The sequence below is a fragment of the Pungitius pungitius genome, chromosome 13, assembly GCF_949316345.1.
Source record: "Pungitius pungitius chromosome 13, fPunPun2.1, whole genome shotgun sequence".
In the NCBI taxonomy this organism is placed as follows: Eukaryota; Metazoa; Chordata; class Actinopteri; order Perciformes; family Gasterosteidae; genus Pungitius; species Pungitius pungitius.
The window spans coordinates 1,483,027-1,507,320 of record NC_084912.1 but is presented as its reverse complement, the minus strand read 5'-3'; the positions used below and the strand labels follow the sequence as shown (position 1 = coordinate 1,507,320).

Genomic DNA, 24,294 nt, shown 5'->3' with positions numbered 1-24,294 from the left:
GAAATAATCCTTGAAAATATCGAATTATTCTGGATGAGTTTTAAGTTTAATCTGTAGTTACATGATGGAGGAATGACAATAGTCTAAAATAATGTATTAATACATCAATACAATCACCATAACACTTGCCGTATATTATTTACATAAGAGGCCTTCTAGTGCTTTTTGTTTTGTCTGAAAATAGATGTTTAAACGTCAAAGGGAGGTTGTTAAATTTGAAATTGATATATTTCGAGAAAATGAATTGAAAAAAACAGGTTAAAAAAATGTAACCCCTTCATCACTACATTAAGAGGAGCATTTATTAAAGAGTAGATATCAACATGAAACTTCAACAGTTAATTCATTCATTAGTTAAAATTATTATATTTTTTTATCACAGGTTTTCTGAAATGTTATGTTTATATATGCAAATGAGGCAATATCTAATGGCACCTTTTGGGGAATTTATTAGAAACAAAGAATAAAAACTAAATCCATATTTTGGAAGCTTTCACTAGACTGATAAAGGTCGAAATTGTTCTAATTGTTATATTTTCCTTGGTTGTCTTCGTAACCATTGATATTCTCTCCAGATGTTTCCCGCTAACGTGAATCTAGTATTTGTCAAGAGGAACACGTGACCTCTTTAATGGAGACAGCTTGGTGCTCATGTTGGACGTGCAGTTGTTAGTTAGAGTCAGAGTGGTCAGATTTTTGGTTCAAATGAAACAAAATGTCGTGATTGTTGCCCACAAAATGTTAACGAAAAAAACAAAATGAATCAATGTGTGTGTGTGTGTGTGTGTGTGTGTGCGTGTGTGTGCGTGTGCGTGCGTGTGTGTTAGGAAACTCAGCATTCTCTTCACTGCGGATGCCACACATTCCCCGATCTTTCTGCAGGTCATTTACGCACGCGCACACGCAAAAAACTAAATGTTTTTCACGAGAGGACCAACGCCCGCCATTGGCCGCGTTGGATCACGTGTGCGCGCTCGCAATGCAAAGGCTCGTTGCGCGCGCCCTCGCTGCAGCCCACAGCAGCGGCTCGGCGCGCCTCCACGCACGGCTTCTCTCTCCGCTGTTCTGTAATGGTTCTCCCGCTCAAATCTTTCGAATTTATTCGTCGAATCAAACGTTCCTTTTGTATCAGATGTAAAAAAAAATAATAACGTCAAATACGGAAGGAGAAAAGCAGCGGGCGGAAGGAGCTCTGCAGGTACATCTGTCCTTCAAACAGCTCACCTGTGAATCTTCCTGCTACCTTTGTGTTTTAATGTGTGTTCTACTTTGTGCTGATGACGTCAGGAGGCTGCGGAGGACAGTGGAGTCCAGCGGGCAGCTGCCATCAGGTACCTCAGATATGCATCGTTGCTCCTGCAAATGCGTGTGTGTGTGTGTGCGCGCGTGTTTGCGTGTAACGCTGTCACTGGGTTCGGATGAGGATGGTTCTAGGCTTATTGTCCCGGATGTTACGTAAGTTTCAATGTATTTTTTCACAAATTTGGTTATTCTGTAATATTCTGCGGACAAACAGTGTTTGATATTCACTGTGAACATGTGACCTGTATTTAGGAATGAATTCCATATTTGGAGACCGGAAACAGGACTATTTGTTTATCTTTCGTCCTTGTAGTTAACCAACAGAATAACTTTAAATCCAGAGGCGTGAGTGTGCTGAGAGCAAACATCGGATCTAAGTGGTTTGAGAAGGAAAGGAAAAGTAGTTTTTCCCATTTCAAACCTCTTTATTTTTCAAATTAACTGGTAGGTTCCACGATGGATCATCAGTCTAAGCAGATATAACATCTTAGCTCTTGTGCTTTGTCCCGCTCTGCTGTGAAAATGCTTGAGGCCTCTTTGAAATAAATAAAGCGCAGTTGGACAGAAGGAACGTATTTGGCTTTTCATTCCCCTTCTTCCTTTCTCCTGAATGTCAGAGACACAAAAAGAAACCCTAGATTTTTTTGTTTTATCTTGCATTTCCCTCTCACTGGTTTTGAGAGCAGCAGGCGGGGTGTGACAGACAGAGGGAAACAAAGACAGTATTTCACTGGTGCTGCTCGGTCAACCTCAGCTGGCACTCAGAATTTACAACCTACTGCAATGCAGCAGGGAGACACTGTGTGTGTGTGTCTGTGTGTGTGTGAGGTGGAAACAAAGAGACAAAAGGAGACAGTGACGCAGAAAGCGGAGACACACGTTAAATCGAAGAGGCAGACGGACACAGATCAGAAAGCTACAGGACGAGGTTTTACGTCAGTGGATTAGGAAACATGGTCTTCTCTGCAGGAGGTTCCAGTCAGCCGCACATTGAAGAAGAAGAACTCATCTCCTGCAGGTTTGTCCTCAGCGACTCACTAAAGCAAAGGTATAAAAAATGTATGCCTTGTTTTCTGTTGCAGGAAGCTTTTTCTTCTGCTTTTCACTGACAGAATGTTTCTTGTTTTCTCTGTTAAACTTCAACAGTTTATCTAAAGTGAAGAAGTTGGCCCTCATCATCCAACACAGGTAACTAAATAATAAAAGGAGATAAACCCTACTTAGTTTTCTTTATCCCAGTGAATGACTGACTCATTTTCTATTGAATTAAATGCAAATATTTTAATATTTACAAAGATAAGCATTTTTTTAAATATATTTTTTGCCAAGAGTGCCACTGCTGACATTGGCCACCAGGGGGCCGAAACAGTAAGGAAATAGTGACGACATTCCGTCAGAAAGCTAAACTTCTTCTCCAAGCTGCACGCTATTTCATTTTTATTTTTTAAATGATATTCAACTATTTAAAAAACTTACCCCACAAACGTAGATCTACAAGAAACTAATGAATTCCCATACTACGTAAAAAAAAAAATCTTCCTTTGGATGTGACTGCAGATGCGCTGATGCGTCCTTCACTGACGTCACACGGACCACATGAGATGCAACGCGTCTTTGTTAACACTAGATGGCGCTACATGCTCAGGTCTGACGGGGTCTTCCACACAGCATCGCCGTGGCCTCGTCCACCCGCGGTACCGTACCCCCGCAGCGCCGCCGCCGTCACGAGGGAGGTCTTTTTTCCCCCACTTACCCTGAACGCACCCCGGGCGGAGCGGCCTCGTCCCGGGACGTTTCCGTCTGGACGTGATTTTATGGCGCAGCTGCTCGGAGCCGCTGTTCGGCGCGACGCCAAACCGGAGGCGCAATAAATCACGGAAACAAGTGCATACACTTTGTTAATTAAAAGGAATAAAAGGAGCGTGCACAGTGCGCTATTTAAACGCACTCATTTGGTTCAACAGGTGCGTTATTTATCATTTTAAAACATCGTCTACGGTTGCAAAAGGGCATTTGATATTATTATTTTTAAAAAGGGGAATGAATCCAAACTGAAACTCGTTTTTTAAAATGAAATGAAATAAATGTGTTATTTTTCTGTACAACGTGCTTTTATTAAGACACATTTGGTTATCAAGTCCTTTTAAGTCGGTGTGTTTTCGTATGTCCGCCACAGGCCTTTAACTTTTGGTTTGTTTTGACACTAAAAACAGCCACAGAGATGCACCCACACGCACACACACACACGCACACACACACACACACACACACCCACACACACACTCTCGGTGTGTTTTCACAGAGCCACTTTATGGTTTTATTGCTCCTCGTTTACGGAAATCAAAGCAGGAAACAAACGCTGCAAACTGCATTCCACGGAACATCCGGAAAAACGCGCAGTGCGTGTGCGGCTCGTCTTTGCTTGTTTTGGAGGAAAGGCGCGCAGGGGAAAACGCGCACGGGGGTCTCAACGAGGTGACGGCGTGCGCGGCTCTCCGTTTGTAAAAGCACATGGTTTTTACGCACGGGGTTAAATATATAAACGAGGAAAATACTCAATAAAGAGAAACACACAAATACAAAAAAAAACTCGTTTTATGAGGGTAGCTCAAGAAAATCCAATTTAAAAAAAGCTACAAATTGAATTGCACGGAGGAGTAAAATGCTGCTGTGATTTTAAATGACCACAAACGCTTTATTTTCTAATCTCGAAGGAGCACAAAACACCCAGAGGTTTTTTTTTTTTTCTTCCTTTGGCGCCATTATCGAATAAAGTGGTTCACGGTGCGGGGACTAATAATTTATGAACCCGCGTGGGAGCAGCCAAAAAAAAAAAGGAAAAGGGGGGGGGGGGGGGGACGGAGCACGTGACGGTAATAAAGTGTGTTTTATTGCCGGCGGTTTGACAAGCCCCAAAATATAACTCAGACAGGATAGCCGACAGGCGGCCAGATGGGATTCGAAGCCGATATTTGTCCGAAATCAACAGAATGCTCTTTGTGCCGCAGACGGATCCACCGGAGACGGCTCCGATCACCGGATTCGATCCGCTCCGACGGGACTTTACGGCCAACGGGCCGCGCGTAGCAACGCGAGATCACAACGGAGCAAGTAAGTGCGTCTTGTTCTCATATTTGGCACAGAAACGACGTTCTGACTGTTCGGAGGTGGAGGTGGCGGTGTGCGGGTGGGGTGGAGTTGGGTGGAGGGGGTGGAGGGAGCCCCCCGAAGGCCCTTGAGCTCCGGTGTTCCACCTGTAGTCCGACGTATAATCGAATTATTACAAGAGGTTATTTGGGGCTGAACGGCTCTGGACGATCGGACTTTACATGTTTTATTTAGTGGTTACACAGATATTGGAGAGATATTCAGAGATTTTTTTTAAACATTATTTTTTTTTCAACCTTGGAGTGTTTTTTAATTCGAATAATGTTCGTTTAATAACGCTGCTACATCTGAATTAACCTCAGGAAAAAAAAATAGCACTCGTTTACATTTACATTGTTTCCCTTTTTATATTAAACACACTCAAGGACTCAAGGTGTCCACTTGTTTCTGTGTTTCAGTGGAGTAATATTTATATATCTGCTCTTATCAAATATCTGCTCCGTGCGATTTCATGTGAATATTCTATTTTTATAATAGTCGGTCAACACACAGTTGTGTGTTGTAACGTATTTTTGTATGAAGACAATCTTGAAACGGTGTGTGTTTGTGTGCGCGCGCGTTTGTGTGTGTGTGTATGTGTGTGTGATCTTCTGATTTCATACAGTTTAGATATAAACTGTATCAAATATTTTATATGAAATATAGCAAAATATTCCAAATGCTGAGCATTATGAGGTTCACGGTTTTGACGTCGCACGCTTCAATTTTGAGGCGATATTAAACACATTTTTAAATAGGGTTAATAATCAATTATAAAATAAGACCGTTATCAATAACCCGCAGACTACGTGCTTCCTTCAGTTATCAGTGGCGTTTAGAAGCGGGACGGCCTGGATTCTCTGGAGGCCATAAAGCGGCTCCGAGAGGACGCCGTGAAGCAGCAGTCTATGACGGGGGGGGGGGGAGGGGGGGACATTTGGAGTCACAGCTGGGGACAAACGCAACAACTGCGGCATTTCATCTTAAACCCAATAATGTGCAGACTTTCTAAGAAGCTGTGCAATTAAGATTCTGATTGAATTGATTTTTATTTGTACATTAAGGAAACATATACAGATTATATTTAGTAGCCATGTGAACGGCTTCAGAAATATTCAATCCAGATTCAGCATAACAATACTAATAGAAATACACGTCTGCATGGTGTGTAATAAAATCTATTTTTAGTATTAGTCGGTAAGTAAAAATGACACAAATGTCCTAATTCAATTATTCGATTATTTCAGTCATCATTATTAGTGTAGCCTCGCGAAATGGATAACATGACAAAAATAAAAAAAAGGCCATATTTGTGTCTTTTTTTTATTTTAATTAAAAATAATGGCCACAGCAGCAGCTGTTGTAGTTTGTATCGCTGTGATCAGATTTGTTTTCATTGTCAGTATTGTTGGTTAAATCCTGTCACTTTACGAGCAGCGACTTTAATTAAATTGCAAACATGATTTTTGCGTCTTGTCACAACAGTTCTCCGTTCATCCTGCGCGTCGTTCCCATGGCTGGAGGTCGCAGTTAATGTCCAAACCGGGTTAAAGCGGCTCCCAGCTCGGCTTTGACCCGGCAGCGGGCGGGGGGCGGAGGGGTGAGCCGGCGGTCAGCCTGTCTAAGATGAAAAAGTGAAACGACCCCGGAGAAAGAAAAGCCACATCTGAATGGCTTTATGTCGCGGCCCATGTGGCAGAATGTCCAAAAAGTGCAGTTTAAAAAAAAAAAAGAAGAAAAAAGATGCCTCGCGGGAGCTGTTTGGTGGTGAAATGGTCCGTTGGAATAAGAGAGTTTGCAGCATTATGTTCAAAAAAGTAAATAGAAAGAATCGCAACGAAAAACAGCAGATTGGGATTTAAAAAAAAAAAAAACATGATTTACAGCCCAGGAGCTGATGGTAATCAATACTCCAGCAATAATGGAAAGTGGATGATTGAAAGGCAGCTCCAGGAATAATCAGTTAACGATGTGTAGCAACAACAACTATTTTAATATGAAAATATAGATTTTCTAACATTCGAAGCACTTTAATTTCAAACCGCCTTTGCACAACAATAATCTACGCAGGCGTGAGAGGGAGAGAGAGAGGGGGGGGGGGGGGGGGGGGGGGCAGGGTGAAACAATGGCCCCCGCGACTCCCGCAGGTCGCGTGAACCCTGGATGGTACCCAGCTCGAGCCCCTGCGCTGTCCAGCGCGAGGACTAATGGAACACGGTGAGCCAGCGGTCAACGATCCGGGTTTTGACCCCCGCGCGACCCGACGGCAGCTAGGCTACATTCTCACACAAGAATGCTCCTTTCAACCCAAAAACGATGTTGTTGTTGCATCTAAAAAGGGAGTCCGCCAAAGTTCAGGCCTTTGAAAAGGTGTAAGCTAATGATTCCTGTTCTCTAAAGTCCCTTTCAGCAGGGGGGGGGGCGGGGGGGGGCTGAGGCTGGAGTCATTGTGAAAAATGAAAGTTTTAGGTCAAAGTCTTTTAAAAAAAAAAAAATTTTTTTTTAGAACGGGCCTGGATTAATAGTCCTAAACTCAATAGAGTCTTCCTCACTTTTCATCATTACTCAACTAAACCCATTCAAACGCGCTGAGCACCAAGGCGTTTTAAAGAACTCTTTGTGTTCACCCTTCATCAAACTGAATCTTGCTTTTACATAAAAGTTCAGCCCGGCTCCCTCCAGGCCCGCAGCGGCTCCACCAACAAAACGGTTCTGGGGTTTTCCCGTCCAGGACCCCCGACACGGGAATTCACCAAATGTAAACAGCAGCGCCGCCGGAGTCAGCGCCAGAGCTCATGGCCCGGGGGCGAGTGCGCGGAAGCCAAACACGCACATGTGTGCACGAGTGAGAGATGACAGCAGAGACCCGAGCCAGCAACCCAGTCTCCAAAAAAAGCGTGAAATGGCTACGTTGGTCCACCGTGATAAACGTAGTCATGTTACGTTTTCCCCCAAAATAACGTTACTATGTTACGTTTCTTTTGGCCCATTCATTTACATTGCTTTGCAAATAGGTCACGTGACTATCAAGTTTCCCGGTAGCGAAAAGAAAAACATGGCGGACGGTCAGCATAATCTCCGTGAAAAACACAATATTTTAAGAAAGCATCAGCATTTGTATGCATTTCGATGGCATTTCTAGCGAGAAGTATGCGTTATTCTTTCATAATCTTCTATCAGAGACTGTAGAAGACCTTCCGTTTATTCGTTTCTGCGAAGATTTGAGTGTCCCTTTGGCAAAGCGTGGCTACGCAACGCCTTTAACGGCGCATTATTAAAAAAACACTTCCAGTGGGGGCGTAAAGAGGCGTTCAGCCTTAAAGCCACTAATCGCCAAACAAAACAAACTCAAAGCACTCGAATCACATTATGACTTTTTAAACATAAATTCCGTTATTTTTATGAGTTTTCAATGAAAGAATGCATCATTTCCGGGGGTAGGCATGCCCGGGACATCCCGAATTATGGGCAATTTTGATTTGTCCAGCTTTTTGACAGCTCCAGTCCCGACTTCCAATCACAGCCTCCTAAATCAATGACGCGCCTAAAACTCTCGGTTCGAACATTACGTCTTGTTTACATGGGAAAGGGGGGCGGGGCTTCGCCCTCAGAGCGGAGCGTCATTTCTCGCTCCACACGTCTCCTCTTTTTACTGGCCAGGAAAACGGGCGATCTATCCCACGTGGGTCTGGCTCCATTCCATTGGCTCTGACGAATCCATAGAGAGGCGGGACTTATAATTTGCCCGGCAAACGGAGCTGCATTGCTTGCCCTGTGCGTGAAGTGGCCGTGAGGCCTCCACTAAAGTCTCTCTCTATTTGTTCTGCTTTACTCAATAAAAGTAAAACCTTTACAGATATACTGTCCACACACTAGGCTAACATAATGGAGACTTCCAGGCTTCGTCCTTTATGTTTTATGGGGATAAAGCCCCTGTAAGTAGTTTTTTCCCAAGCAAATCTGAGTTTCTTCTTTTTTTGTGTGTCCCATACAAATATCAAAATATATATACTGATTTTCACATCCAAACACACTCACTTATGTTCCCTTTTATCATGACAACAAGAAATTTCAAGATATACCTTTTGCTTTCATAAATCATACAGTTTTAGTGTGTAAATGCCCAGCAGTGTACGGTCCGAGGGCCCCTATCGGGCCACTTGTTAGATGGGTTTGATGGGTTACCGACTAAAATATATGCCCCCACCCCCTAACTTGATTTAGGTCTGTTGCCTCAGGGTAACTTGTAAATATAATAAGTCAAACAAGCAATGTAATCATTAAGAAAGTAGTGCATTTTGAGCACATTAACCACAAATGGATTCAAACATAAATTCAAAAATATTAAACAAAGAAATGAAATGACCAACACTGTATGTACAAAATCCACATACAAAACATGTAAACTTAAAGGGCTTGTTTGTGTCAAATTTTATGGCATACACATTCAACTGGCCTACAATAACCTGAAGAATGTCTTAAAATACTGAAGGGGGGGACATGATATCATTAGAAATGTTATGCCAGAGGGAGCACAGAATGTATTGTGGGGTGTTCAACAAGGAGGATTTTCAACCTCTACTATGTCTCCATCCTCATCTTGATCGACAGACTCACTGTCACTATCATCAGACATGCGTTATCCTAGTTTTAGTGTGTAAATGCAATTTCCAGCATGAGACCTAAAAAACGCCTACAGGAATAAAAGGGTTAAACCAGATACAACTTGCTTGTTTGACTTATTTGACTTATTATATTTACAAGTTTCCCTGAGGCAGTTAGGGGGTGGGGGCATAAATTTTAGTCAGTAACCCATCCAACCCATCTTAAAACTCAGTCGAAGGAGTCTAACGCCGGAGTCACAGGGTGCAACAAAACTCTGTAGTGAAAAAAGTGAAGGCCGAGGCATGCTGGGTGAGGTGCGATCCCGGCCCTTTTGGGACAGTGTTGTGCCTGAACGCGTTCATAAACTTGTTGATATTTTGGGCGAACGTGAACTCAACGTACTGTATTAATGCCCGATGAACGTCACTGTTCTCGTTCATTCTGGTGTCTATGAACGGCGCGTTCGTTCAGCTTAACATCGTTCAATGGGGTACCAGATTTCTATAGAAAACACACCATAAACGCGCATTAATAAGTGTAGCAAAGAGGCGGCGTATAATAATTTTAAAGAGTTTATGAAGTTACTGACAAGGTCGGTGAGGATGGGAGGAATCTGACCTTTCTTTGCAAACATTTGCACCTTAATGATTACTGTCCTGTTTTTCTTTTAATAATTCCTTATTTAAAAAAGACCATTTAAGCAGCATGTGTTTGAGAATGTAGTGTAGGGGTAAACTCTGCAACTGCTGCTAGTGTGGAGTGAATAGACAGCAACATAGCATCAAAGAATCATTAGGGAAATGCTGTCCCCTCAATGCTAATGTAAACCCTGGTTGGATAAGGATTCAAATTGGATAAGAAGATTAAATCTGATGCATCGCTTCAGTGTTAAAACTGATAAAATAATTGCTGTCTGTGGTTCTGGGCTGTGGCAATAATTTTAAAAAAAAATAGCTCGCAGCAACGTATGGAAAAAAAGAACTGAACTAGTTCATTTTTTGGAACCGTGAACTTAGTTCAAATATTTTGAATTATGAACTGAACTAGTTCCTTTTTAAAATTTGTAAACTAAACTTTGAACTAGTTAATGTAGAAAGTAAACTTTCCCAACACTGGCTATAGGACCCCGGAAGATGATGAACTATGCCTGGGAAGGGCGAAGCCATGCCGGTACGAGCATGATGTGCAAATTAGTCGTCAGATCAAAGTATAGTAGTGATAGACTAATCGAACCATCTAACAAGTGGCCCGATAGGGGCCCCCGGACCGTACACTGCTGGGCATTTACACACTAAAACTGTCATATTTATGAAAGCAAAAGGTATATCTTGAAATTTCTTGTTGTCATGATAAAAGGGAACATAAGTGAGTGTGTTTGGATGTGAAAATCAGTATATATATTTTGATATTTGTATGGGACACACAAAAAAAGAAGAAACTCAGATTTGCTTGGGAAAAAACTACTTACAGGGGCTTTATCCCCATAAAACATAAAGGACGAAGCCTGGAAGTCTCCATTATGTTAGCCTAGTGTGTGGACAGTATATCTGTAAAGGTTTTACTTTTATTGAGTAAAGCAGAACAAATAGAGAGAGACTTTAGTGGAGGCCTCACGGCCACTTCACGCACAGTGGAAGCAATGCAGCTCAAATCTCTCCGTTTGCCGGGAAAATGATAAGTCCCGCCTCTCTATGGATTCGTCAGAGCCAATGGAATGGAGCCAGACCCACGTGGGATAGATCGCCCGTTTTCCTGGCCAGTAAAAAGAGGAGACGTGTGGAGCGAGAAATGACGCTCCGCTCTGAGGGCGAAGCCCCGCCCCCCTTTCCCATGTAAACAAGACGTAATGTTCGAACCGAGAGTTTTAGGCGCGTCATTGATTTAGGAGGCTGTGATTGGAAGTCGGGACTGGAGCTGTCAAAAAGCTGGACAAATCAAAATTGCCCATAATTCGGGATGTCCCGGGCATGCCTACCCCCGGAAATGATGCATTCTTTCATTGAAAACTCATAAAAATAACGGAATTTATGTTTAAAAAGTCATAATGTGATTCGAGTGCTTTGAGTTTGTTTTGTTTGGCGATTAGTGGCTTTAAGGCTGAACGCCTCTTTACGCCCCCACTGGAAGTGTTTTTTTAATAATGCGCCGTTAAAGGCGTTGCGTAGCCACGCTTTGCCAAAGGGACACTCAAATCTTCGCAGAAACGAATAAACGGAAGGTCTTCTACAGTCTCTGATAGAAGATTATGAAAGAATAACGCATACTTCTCGCTAGAAATGCCATCGAAATGCATACAAATGCTGATGCTTTCTTAAAATATTGTGTTTTTCACGGAGATTATGCTGACCGTCCGCCATGTTTTTCTTTTCGCTACCGGGAAACTTGATAGTCACGTGACCTATTTGCAAAGCAATGTAAATGAATGGGCCAAAAGAAACGTAACATAGTAACGTTATTTTGGGGGAAAACGTAACATGACTACGTTTATCACGGTGGACCAACGTAGCCATTTCACGCTTTTTTTGGAGACTGGGTTGGAGCCAGCGGATCAGGAGCGGGATCCAAATCGATAGAAACTGTACAAAGACACAGCAGATGTACACATCGGTCGTATTGGTGCAGGTTTGCCAGATTAGAATTCAAACCCTCTGCAGAGGGCAGGCGTTGAATAATAAACACCTCTGGGGAGGAAGGGGGGGGGGGGGTGGGGGTGGATTTCAGACTTTCCCTCAGGGCCGCGTTCTTACAAAGCATCGTATGATCCTCACACAAGTCCAATCCGAAGTGGAGGCCAAGGTCGGACGCCATCGGAGCCACTGTCCCAATCCCCGAAAAACCAGAATCCAGGGCCAAAGAAATATGGGTTGACCAACCGCTGTGGTCCGGTGTTCAGATTAACACACAAGGAGCAAGAGGAGGCCCCCCGGGTTTACTGACTCAAATACGTTATCCTTTAATTGGCCTTTTAACATTTCCACGTGGCCAACACCTCGCACGCCGTGGACTGTGGTTCAAATCGTTTGGTCGACTTTTTGACCCGTATGATTCAACAGTCGGATCAAAAGTCCAGTTTCTCCAATCACACGAAAGCACGAGATCTACCGGTGAATATTAAGAAGTAATTCTGCATCAAGCAAAGGTCTAAATCAACTACAAAATATCTCAGGCGGTTTGGACCAAAACATCAAATTAGTCAACTAATCAACTAAAGTGAAGGCGCCACTCTGTAAATCTCTCCCGCACGTGACCCACTTCATGCAGATACCCCAAATCCCCACAGCCCACTACGAGGCTCCCAGTAATTACGCTGATATACCAGAATAAATGTGGTGTGTCCTTGATGATTTATTGATGTCAAAAAGCTACATGCTACCAGCCCCATTAATGGGCTCAATAAATTACACAATGACCCTGACGTGTTGAGCAATGGAAACATGCACACTTTCAAAAAGGCTGCGAGTCAACGGTGATTCATGGCAAATAAAGGAAAAAAAACCCTGAAGTGTAAATCTCAGCGAAGGAAAAGAAGAAGTCATCAGCAGCCGGCCGTGGAGTGAACCTTCGCCTATACATACCCTGTAGAACCGAATGTGTGTGGAGCTGCCCCAGTCACAGATTGGGTTCTAGGGGAGTCTATGGGCGACGACTAACCATCCATCAAAACAAAAAACCCTGGTGAGCGGTGCTTTGTGGTCCTGCTCGGTTTCACTCTCTCTTTCAGGCCGCCCGGCATCAAGCAGAGGTCAGCTGGTGCCGTTTGGCCCAGGTGCCCTCGGACGGGCAGGGACGTGGGTCCAATTACTAAGGCCCCCGCCCCCCGCCCCCCCTCCTCCGATGAGCGTTTGATTAAGACGTCAACTCAAACGCAACGTGGCCTCGCCGCCTCCGTCCCTCCTGCAGCCTCCTCACACCGCTCCCCCGTCACTGCTCATTGGTTCCTCTGCACGATCACACTGTGAGCGACACACATCCCAAAGGCCTCGGCAGCTTTATCTTTAACCATAATAAGTCAATTTAATCTAGTCATTTATGTTTGACACAGAACCAGAATCACATCTTTACTGGCTAAGTATTCCAGCACATTTAAGGAATAACACAGGCTACAGGAAATACAGAATATTATATAAATGTGTGCAGAAAGTAGCAATGGCCACTAATACAATGAGAAAATGTAGTGCAAAGGAATATTAGATGGATTTATATTATAATGAGAAATGGAAGCTTAAAGCAGAATAAAAGGGCTAAAGGTCCTCCTGTGGAATGAATTAACCTCCAGCAGAGTGTGGCGCACAAGTACTTTGCTCAGTGGAAGTTATTTAAGAGCAGCAAGGGACGTATTCACCCCCAGATGGTGTTTTCATGTTTAAAAGAAAGGGCTTTTAAATGTCCCTCATCAAAACCAAAAGTGCAAAGCAATCCAAAAAGGGACATTTAGACGCGTTGCCTAGAAGTCATTTCATTATAAGCAGATCATTTTTAGCAATGCAGGCAAAAAAAATAATAATCTTCCAACCGTTTACACCCCCTGCTTGAGCAGCTTTAATGTCTCAGCCAAACCAAATCATTTTCCCCCTCCTGTCTTTATAGGAGCATTACAGGGTATATTAAGCAGAAGTAATAGCACATCGCAGGACTTATTAGACCTCCATCCTCAAGGAGCCAAAGAAGCCATCCTCCCGACGGCGTGACGCACAAAACACCAATTCACGGCGCAAACACCATTTTTCAGCATTTTGTGTAATTTATGGCCAAAGACAACATATTCACGCATGAGCCCCCCCCCCTTTTATCAAATGACCTTTTCTCTCCGTGTGAGGGCTTTCGTTTAACATATTCCCACTTATCTCTTTCACGTTTTTTCGATTTTGGACTGCGCGTAATTCGCCTTCATTTCTCAGCCCTGTCGCATTTTTTCTCGTTAACTGGCTTTCGCATCATTTTTTTTCCTCCAAGCCAAGCGGCGCATTTAAAAGCCGAGGTGGTGGTGGTGGTGGTGGTGAACGGGACACCTCGGGCTGACCCCCGCCCTAACAAAGCCAGCTACTAGTCACTGTCTGGGGGGCTTTTATCTCATTCTCTCGTTGGAGGCCCCTTTCTGACCGGCCATGTTTTGTTGTCCACCCTTTGACTCGCCACAAGGCCAAATATGGCCCCGCTAGGTCCCTCAATATGGGCCGGATCAGATGTTTCAGCGACGGCCATCTGTGTGCCGGTAAAAAGGGGCAGTCACCAAAAAACTGAGAAATCTACAGTCCGCTCGCGTTTTCAATAGTGTGTGGGAGAGGGGGTCAGGGGGGGAGACAATTCAAGATGGATGTGGTTGGATTGGTAGAAAGATAGATGGATAGATGGAGGATAGATGTTATGTGGATGATAGATTCATAAATGGATAGAAACACAGAAGGATAGATCGAAAGACAGATAAAAGATTGAAAAAATCACCTTACTGGATCTGATTGATAATTACTCTTTATGGCAAATGATTCTGAACGTTAAGTCCACAAACATCTATTCTTAAACCCCTCCGAACAAACCTTCATTAGTCCTCTAATGACCCCCCCCCCTTCAAATTATCCCATTACGTCTGACATAAACAACCCGAAGAGGCCTCTCTCATTGGCTGGCCGGAGGGTCACGTGTCCCGCGCGGCCGTCCGTCTATTTGACAGCCGCAGGATGGCTTGATGCCAGAGGGGGAAAGAGACAGAGAGAGGGGAGAGAAAGAAAAATTAGTATTCTCCTACCAGCCTCGCTATAAATCAATCATGGAGTCCTACGTGGTGAGCTGTAAATATGCTGAGCCGCAGTTCCCGCCTTGTGAAGAAGATTACAGTAATTTTAGTGACCAAGGGGGGTTTTACAACAACCCCCAGGACAGTGGCAGTTATCCAGGGGGCTATCAGCCCTTGGAGCCCCCTCCGCCTCCGTACACACCACAACAAACCGGCTATCACTCTTCGCAGGGGAACCGCCGGGAGGATGGAGAGGACCACTCGCAGCACCAGGCTGCGCCCTTCCGCGGCTACAGAGAGGCGGGGGCCGCCGGGAAGGAGTCGAGGTTCCCCGCGGCTGACCTGCAGTGCCAGGCCTGGATGACCTGTGCAAAGCCCGCTCAGGTGCAGAGGAAAACGGCGTGCCAGGGAAAGGACAAGCCGCCCATTGTTGTCTACCCGTGGATGAAGAAAGTGCACATCGCTCATGGTGAGACAGGCTGAGGATTTCCATCTCTCGCTTTTTTTAAATGTCTAATTATCTCTCAATTTCATTGCGGCATCATTTCAGTTTTCCTGCATGTTTATGTTTTTGTTCCCCCCCCCCAACCCGCTCACGCCACCCCTATCTTTCCCCGTTTTTTTGTTGTCGAGTTATTTATGATCTTAGCGAGGGTCAGAAAGAATTACAGCCCCTATAAAGTTTTATGGCCCTGGCCAAAAAGCACGTTTGTGCACGTGTACGTGTGTGTGTGTGTGTGTGTGTGTGCGTGCGTGCGTGTGCACGTCCCGGTGTGCAACTTTGTGACTGAACAAAAATCCTGCGAGTTAAAAGAAAGTGAAAAGATGGATTGTTGGCACTCAACCACAAAAAAAGATGAACACTTAAAATGATCAAATGATAAAAAAATGCAACAAAAGTTATTCACTATTTCAAAATGTCAGTCTGCATGAAATCCTTTGCTTAATTTAAATTGTGAGGTATTGAAAGAAAATAGCAGTGTAACGAAAATAAAAGTTTAAATCAAACGAATTAACTTCACCCCCTGAATTTATTTCTGACGTTATTCGTTTTTCCTTCACAGTGAATCCGAACCACGTGGGCCCGGAACCGAAGCGACTGCGGACGGCCTACACGCGCCCGCAGGTCCTCGAGCTCGAGAAGGAGTTCCACTTCAGCCGGTACCTCACGCGCCGCCGCCGCGTCGAGGTGGCCCACGCGCTCTACCTGTCCGAGCGGCAGGTGAAGGTGTGGTTCCAGAACCGGCGCATGCGCTGGAAGAAGGACCACAAGCTGCCGAACACCAAAGGGAGGAGCAAAAACAAGAAGGCGACGGACAACAACAACAACAACAACAGCAGCAACAACAGCAGCAACAGCAGCAGTAGCAGCGCGAAGGAGGTGATAACCGTGTGAAGGCACAGGCTCGTCGGTCGGGAGGCCGCCATGTTGGCTCCTTCTTCTCTCCGAGACTGATGGAGCGGGTCGAACCGGACGAACGGCTCCAAAACCACAGTTTGATGTTTGCGTTACAGGAGTTGTAAATTTGCTCATGTATTTTGACTTATATCTTAACTTTGAGTTTGTCTTTTTTTTTTTTTTTATATTTCTGTTACGTTGCGGTTACATCCCATTCCACTTTAGTATTTAATTCATTTAACGAATGTTTTGAGTCTTACAAACGTCGCGGTGGATGGTCGGACGTCTCTCTGGAGGAATGAAGGAATCTCTAGAAAGGCCCGTGGTGCTTATTGGTTGGAGAGATGGTGTCTCTTGGAGAAACAGGGTTTTTATTTCTACAGGGTAAACATAATACAGGGTTTTATAGTAGCTACTTAAAAAAAATAACTTATTGATATGCACATTACCAAAACGTTGTTTCACACAAACTGGCGCTTAAAGGAGCAAAATAATGAAACAGTAGACTGTTAACGGAAGAACAGTTGGACAGAGAATGTTTCTATTTTGCGTTATTTTAGAGAGGTGCCTCCAAAAAAGGACGTTTAGTAGGATAAGTAGCCATAAGGTACAGATTTTTTTTTTAAATCTCCAAAGATGAATGAACTTAAGAGAGAGTCATACATTTGTACTCACGGGGAAATAAACGGAAGAGCAAAAGAAAAGAGCCAAATTGTACGTGGAGGGTTTGAATGCACGACGCGGACGTGTTTTCTCAGGGTCACAGGGTTTAAACGAACACACCTTTCAGAAACGTTAGTTGTTGGATTCAGCAGAGGTTTGAAATAATAAACGACACGGTATATTTTCAAAGAATATGTTCTCTCTTTCATTCCAGTTCAATATGCTATTCATTTCAATTACAGCCTTCGCCAGTACTTATTTCTATTTGTATTATTTAGAAGCATATTTTCTTCTTTCTTCGTTGTAGAAAACATCTTTCTTTTTTGTATGTGCTTATTTCTTTTTTAAAGAAGAAAATCTCTTCATGTAAGATTTTTTTATAGTTGGAAATGTTTTGATAAAATACTTCGATGATAAAAAAAAACAATTAAAAAAAGTTTAAAACTGCAGAACAGTGTTCTTTATTTGTCACACACACACACACACACACACACACACACACACACACACACACACACACACACACACACACACAGTAAGGAGATGTGGATAACTGTAATATTAATATTAATATTGTCATAGACGTTAATCATCCGGAAAAGTAAAGTAAATTTATAACCCTTCGATATATTTCTTACGAGGTGCGCATTGTAAAATAGGACGTGGTCCGTGATGCCTCAAGTGCAGCTTCCTGAATGTGGGGAGGTGCTGCGAATTCTTCCGCGGATAAAAAGTAATCCTCAAGGTGTGATCATTAGAGCGACAGCGTGCTTTCAGGCAGAGATACAGTTGCATGAACTACGCGGGTGCGAGTTTGTGTGCGTGTGTGTGTGTGTCCGTCTGGGATGTGAAGGAAATGACTGCAGAGAGACATTAATTGGTGGTATCCGGTCGAGACGCGTTTAAATGTGGGGGAAAGACACAACGAGGAGCGACACAAAGCAACGTGGGATGCAACTAGCTGGAGAGGCGCCTCCAGTCGATGTTCACTCACAAACCAAACGCTAAAGGTCTACAAGACGCGAGAGAACCGATGGATTCTTTACTCGCTTTGCTCTGTACATCACATGTACAAACACAGACATATGGAGCATTATTCAAATAAAAAAGATAAGTTTCCTCTGAATAAAAATGAAAAAAAAAACCTTGACTTGTTTAATTGATGTGTAATGTGCATTATACTCTATATATTATAGTATATAGTATATGTGCTTGGGCTTGGTTGACTTTGTGCATGGATGCTTATAACACACCAACCTGCGCTCTGAAGACTTGGACTGGCGATGCAGGACCGACCCCGACTGGCTGCGCGAAGGACTGCAGCCTGAGGGAGAAACACACAGAAACCAGGTAAGGAAGGATGTCACGTGTAGAGACGTTTACGATGAGGTATAACAACAGACTTGTAACTGTAATAGGTGATACAGTGGATAAGATAAACGTCGGACCCCACGTGAGTAACATTAATTCAATTAGCGTAAGGACATGATCATACAATAACAAACCGTGCATAATTATGCCAACAAACCATCAACACACTCTGCTGTTGCAGAGCTTATTTGATCCATTAAAACAGTTGGAGGTTTTATGTCTCTATTTCGCTCTGGTACTGTAGAATACGTTACTTGTCCATCTTTATAAATTGTCACCACAACGCACACCGTAGAGTATTGTAAATAAGCCAGAGACAGTGTGACGGAAAACCGTGTTCGACTCAGGGGCGAAGCGGAACTAAGCACTCGGAGTTCCGTTTACTCCCCGGACGTTAATAGCGGTGGGACTCGTCTCCGGCTACAGAACAAGCAGTTGCCCTTACACTTGCATGCAGTGGATTTGACCTCATCTTTGACTACGCGTATTATTTTGCAATAAGGCTATTAGGACTGCGCCATGTCTCTTGCGGCAGAGGCCTTCGTGTCGCAGATGGCAGGTAATGTGTCGACCTCGTCCAGTGCTTCCATTACAGCCTTTTAAGTTAGCTTAAGCTAGCTAACATCGGCCAGCGTTTAGAGCTATAGCTGCGTTTCCTAGATGAGGTTAAAACGCAAGTGAACGTTGTAGTTCAACGCAGCAGGGCTGTCTCATGATAACTGACGGTGTTGGTCCACTGCGTTCGTGAGACAGTAGCAAGGACTAACGTTAGCCTGGTGGCGAGCCTGGTAGTTAGCCTGGTTGTAAGCTTGGTGGCTAGCCTTTCTCTCATTCAGCACTGTCACACAGGCTACGCGCCCCGAACGGGTCACTACGTTGAGTAATGCTCATAAACATGCTAACGGAGTAATGTTGAAATACAAACCCGAGCGTAGGGGAGGAAGAGTTGTCGTCGATGACAGCCTTGTGTCGACTTACAAAAACACGACTTTACGAAGAGCGACTAATTAATGTGTCAGCTGAGCGCCGCGGTGCCGCGTCCCGCCGCTTGGGGCGGTGCTGAGTGCTGGTGCTGCAGAGCAAGAAGAAGTCGTGCGCCATCTTGGATTTAAAGGGAAAGTACCTACACTTGAGTTACAGTGTGTCTTTTTGACTTGTTTACATTGACAGCTGCTGAGCCTTGGCCTGAATCTGCAACCTTGTATCAGCCGCTGAAGGGTGAGTGAAAAGAGGAACATTCTGACCTTTTGGCCCACAGGTTCCCGCATGTCAGTGTAGGGGTTTACATGACTTTCTTTCTTTTGACAGAGGATCAGATTCTGCTGTCAGACTGCGCCTCGTCCCTTGCTGTTCAGGTGAAGCTTCTTTTCTTGGCACCCATAGACGCATGCGTAATGTGCCGTTTTTTTTTTTTTGGATGGGTGACTGAAAAGGTGAATGGGCTGCTCACGTTTAACTGATCCAGCTGTCCTGTTCTCCTCCTGTGCAGGCCTACCTCAGGATGTGCGGTTTACCTGTGCAGGTGGTTTGCAAAGCAAATGCTGAATACATGTCACCTTCTGGTTAGTACCCATGCTGCTGCAGTTGGGCTCTCCATGCTGCGAAGCCTGTAATGACGTCGTATTGCAATCAGGACGCTCCCATGTTATTCTGTCCTTAACGTCTCTGCTGTGTAACCTACATTACATTTTTGTGTGTCTTGTCTGTAGGGAAGATTCCTTTTATCCACGTAGGGAACCAGGTGGTATCGGAACTCGGGCCGATAGTGCAGTTCACCAAAGCTAAGGTGTGTAACGGTTATCAGTTATTGATTATTCTATTTTTGATAGATCACAGCTTCTTTACACTCTTTTTTTATGGTTTAATTTGTTTGAAAATGCCTAATTGAAGATGAGAAAGATGTCTTCTTTTTTTGGGGTTGACAGGGTAATTCACTGAGCGACAGCTTAGAGGACGTCCAGAGAGCTGAAATGAAGGCGTACATGGAGCTGGTCAACAACATGCTGCTGACTGCTGAGGTACCTGAACGCGGTGCCAGTAACCTGAACACGCTGCCCACTGTTTTTGGAAAAATAATTCAACAATTCAAGTCTCGTCTCCCCCCCCACAGTTGTACATCCAGTGGTGTGACGACGCCACGGCTGCCGAGGTGTGTGTGTGTGTTTGTCTTTAGATTCATAGAACGATTTGAACGTTGTTAATCACAGGCTTGCGTGTGTTTTGTGTAGATCTCCCGCCCCAGATACAGCAGTCCTTACTCCTGGCCTCTCAGTAACATCCTCGCCTACCAGAAGCAGTGGGAGGTTCGCAGGAAGATGAACGCCGTTGGCTGGGGAGGGAAAACACTTGAGCAGGTTAACCACTCAACAACCAGCGCTCTCACGCCCCCCCCCCCCCCACACACACACACACCCAGTCGCCATTAATTTTTGTTGTTTGTTTGTTTCAGGTCTATGAGGATGTGAGTCAGTGCTGCCAGGCTCTCTCCCAGCGGCTGGGAACACAGCCGTACTTCTTTAACAAACAGTAGGTCTCTCTGCGTCCCTCCGCTTGATAACAGAACAGCGTCTTCCGTCTCTACTACAGATTTGGCTCCTTAGTCGATCTCAAATGTGTCAAAAAAGTGAAACTAGCTTTGGAAGCATCTGACGTTGTTGTTGTAGCACCACCTTGTGGTGGAAAACTGTAACGACCGCCTCCAGATCTCAAAGTGGAATTTAGTAGATTTGTAACCTTTCAGTTCGTATTTCAAATTTACAACTGAGAGAAATAAGTGGATGAAATAATTTGTAGAAGCCAGAAGGTAGTTCTGCACAATTAAGCCGCCATTAATCAATCATGACTTTAGCTTTCCCTGATTAAATTAAGATGATCAACTGCGATATTGATCTTTTAAAATAATGAGAAAACACCCTTGCATACAAATCAAATGATTCCTAAACCAACAGCCAGCCACCAGGGGGCGATCCAGATGCTTTCAGCTCCCTTTTTGGAGAGCTCCTACTTAGTGACAATTCATTAAAGTGAACAAGAACCTTGTTTTTAAATCTGATTTTGATGAAGGGCCATTGAACGAGTCAGAATGTAGCGCCACAATAACTCTGTTCGAGGCTTCAGGAAGCACATTTTATGATTCTAATCCTAATTTTAAACAAAAACAATATTAGCTGCTGTGGTGTGTGTCGCAGGCCCACAGAACTGGATGCGCTGGTGTTCGGCCACCTCTTCACCATCCTCACCACCAGACTGACCAGCACCGAGCTGGCAGAGCGGATCAAGAGCTACAGCAACCTGCTGTCCTTCTGCCGGCGCATCGAACAGACCTACTTTGAAGACAAGAGCTCTTGAAGGAAATGAAACCTCTCACCTGTAGTAGTATTCCTATTGTTATTGTTGCTGTTCTCATCATCCTGTACATTCGGTCCCTCCTCCTCTCATTCCCTCGCTGTGGCACCGAGGAGCTAAAATCCGCTTCTTTTCACACGCTTGTTTCCTTTTGGTCTTTCTTGCTTTCCTTCTCCCTTTTTGAGGCGTTATGTCGCTGCTGAGATTAGACCAGATGAGCCAGTTGTGCACATTGCATTTAGATAACTTAATCCTAAAATCACAGGAAACCTCCTACACACACACACACACACACACACACACACACGTCATCCAGCTGCTGCAGGAAGCCCCAAAGAGCCTTTAGGTTTCCAGCATCATGGCGTTAAGGCTCTTCTGGCGTCCCGGGGGAGGGAGGGGGGGGGTTGGTCAGCTGCAGGTGATCTGACAGGGATTCAGGCTCAAGGACACGTGAGCAGGTCGGATGCTTCCCGACTTGATTCACCTGCTCCTGTGGTCCCGCTCTCCTGTCAGGGTGCAGAAGCCTGCGTTCTCAGAGGTTGGATATTTACAGCTGTGTTGCTTTTCCCTTCTGTAAAGAAAGCTGTGATCACAGTAAAGAGGATGTGACTTGACCCTTGACCTTTTTGTTTTTCCACCGTTGATTTTTCTTTGTGTGATTTGAAAGTGCCTACAGAATATAAAAGTCATCACATTTAACATGTTATCTTTAAACATGCGGACAGATTATCTAGAGGGTAAATCTGATAGGAGTGGACAAGTGGACAAAGTAGTAAATAAAAACCACTCTTTATTTTGTGTTTTCTGTGTAAAAGAATGAAATTAACCAATGCATAAAAGATATATACATATATCACTTGCCTGTGGTGTATCTTTTTAAAATGACCATTCTATCATCAAAGTGCAGATTCTACATGGACATATTTTTTGAGTTTTAGTCTTTTATTTATACATGATTATAAAACCGCAGAAAGCTTTCCGTCATAATTCTCCAAAATGATGAAAATACAACGAGCAGATAAAATCTGTATTAATGACTGAGAACCGCGAGAAGGAAACCTCTCCTCAGGCCCTAAAGGTCGCTGCAGGTTCTTGATGTCTGATCACCTCTGATCGCCCTCCAGACGAAGCCCGTGTCTGTCTTCCAGGTTTCCTGTGAGGTCAGAGTGTGACCTTTGAACTTCCAGGAGCAGCGACATCGTGAGTGATGACTCGCAGGGGGGCCGAACACAGTTTGAGGTCATCGGCCAGACAGAGACACGGTGGAGAAGTTCATGCAGTCTGCAGCCGTGTGAACCTCACGTGGCCCTCAGACCTTTAGTATCGAACATATTCACTGAGAGTAAAATTAGTGTTATTACCCAGGCAGAATGGCCCATTTCACAACACTGTGTTGCTGGATTATAATGAATAAGTATATAACGAAAATGAAAAAATACTGGAGTCTTTATAAAAGAATTTCAAGAGAAAATACGGTAGGTGGGCCCAGGATTACTCTCATGTAGCATCTGAACCCTTTTCCTTCTGGTCCTGTAATGTTCCTCATGTTCTCTCCTAGCCCTTCTATATATGGACCTCTCCCACCTTTAGATCAAGGCTTAATCAACAGACTCAACCCTAGGAATGATTAGGTAAAAATGTAAATTATTGAGTTCATTATTTTAATTAATTAAGGCCTTAGCCTTGTCTTTTAGGGTTTAAATAAATACCGAATTGTTTCAGTGTGTCACGGGTTTATTTTGTGGATTTCAAAGCAACACCTTTGTGCTTTATCAGGTATAAAAAAATCACATTGCTGTCTAACGCAAACACAAAGGGGTAAAATGCAGAGGAAGTCACGTGGCCCACGTGCATTGTTGTAATGACAGACGTATTCCAGGAGGGGGCAGCAGAGGGCAGAAAAGGCTTTAGATGGGCTCACACTACATTAATGATATTAAATATTTCTGTCTGCTGTTTTTAACTGTTGATCGTCTCGTTGGTAAAAACATATTTAATTTTTGATTTGATTACTATTTCAAGTAGTGGGCAGATTGTCCTGTTTTCAATGCACCTCTCACCAGTATACGTAGCACTGGTTGCACTGGTGATGATTCTGCTTCTTGATGCACGCTGGGCCATGATGCAATGAAATTAAGAAGAAAAACAGCACCAAACAACAACAACAACAACAAGGCTTTTTAAAGAGCCGTAGTCTGAAGGCACTGAATTATTATGGTGACCCGTACGAACATATTTGAATTACTCTTTGCTCATTTGTTTTAGCCTTCACCATTAAAGAGAAAATACTTTGGGATTAACTTCACGCGCCAAAATATCACTCAAAGAATTGCTCCCCAGGATCAGGAAGAAACTCAAGATAAACACAAAGAAAACACAAAAAAAAAAAAAAAAGAGATGAAAAACAGCTAAAAACTCCCAGTGAATTATAATAAACGCAAAATAATGATGGACAAAAAACATCGACAAACGAAACCAAGCAAAGCAACTTGACAGACTCAAAATGAAACAACATTAAAGTAACATAAGACCCTGCTTCCTGAGTGGGGGGTGGGGGGGGGGCGTTCATTAAAAACAGGGTGTGTTGGTGAGTCACGGTGTGACGTGAGGTGTCACATTAGAGACACGCTGATAAGCAGTGAGTCATGACACATAATCTGGACTCTTATAATATTTCTCTTTCCCCAGAGGGGGAGGGTGTTTTTATTGTATCAGGTGGGTGGGGGTCAGA

General features: G+C 44.0%; 2 protein-coding genes and 1 long non-coding RNA gene across 3 annotated transcripts; 2 read left to right on the top strand and 1 right to left on the bottom strand.

Moving 5' to 3' along the window:
• The first annotated feature begins 12,719 nt into the window (after positions 1–12,719).
• LOC119214419 (homeobox protein Hox-D4b-like) lies at positions 12,720–17,301 on the top strand. Its single transcript, XM_037466188.2, has 2 exons — positions 12,720–15,254; positions 15,850–17,301. Exons 1-2 carry the CDS (start codon positions 14,738–14,740, stop codon positions 16,179–16,181), a joined length of 849 nt encoding a protein of 282 aa, XP_037322085.2. The 5' UTR covers positions 12,720–14,737; the 3' UTR covers positions 16,182–17,301.
• LOC119214426 (uncharacterized) lies at positions 16,462–19,354 on the bottom strand. The gene is made up of 3 exons (XR_005119967.2): positions 19,144–19,354; positions 18,105–18,171; positions 16,462–16,561 (listed from the first exon to the last, which is right to left on the bottom strand). It is a non-coding gene; the product is annotated as an uncharacterized LOC119214426 (long non-coding RNA).
• mtx2 (metaxin 2) lies at positions 18,601–22,416 on the top strand. Its single transcript, XM_037466189.2, has 10 exons — positions 18,601–18,777; positions 19,389–19,436; positions 19,527–19,573; positions 19,708–19,780; positions 19,928–20,004; positions 20,144–20,236; positions 20,329–20,367; positions 20,447–20,572; positions 20,668–20,744; positions 21,407–22,416. Exons 1-10 carry the CDS (start codon positions 18,738–18,740, stop codon positions 21,564–21,566), a joined length of 780 nt encoding a protein of 259 aa, XP_037322086.1. The 5' UTR covers positions 18,601–18,737; the 3' UTR covers positions 21,567–22,416.
• Positions 22,417–24,294: the final 1,878 nt, after the last annotated feature.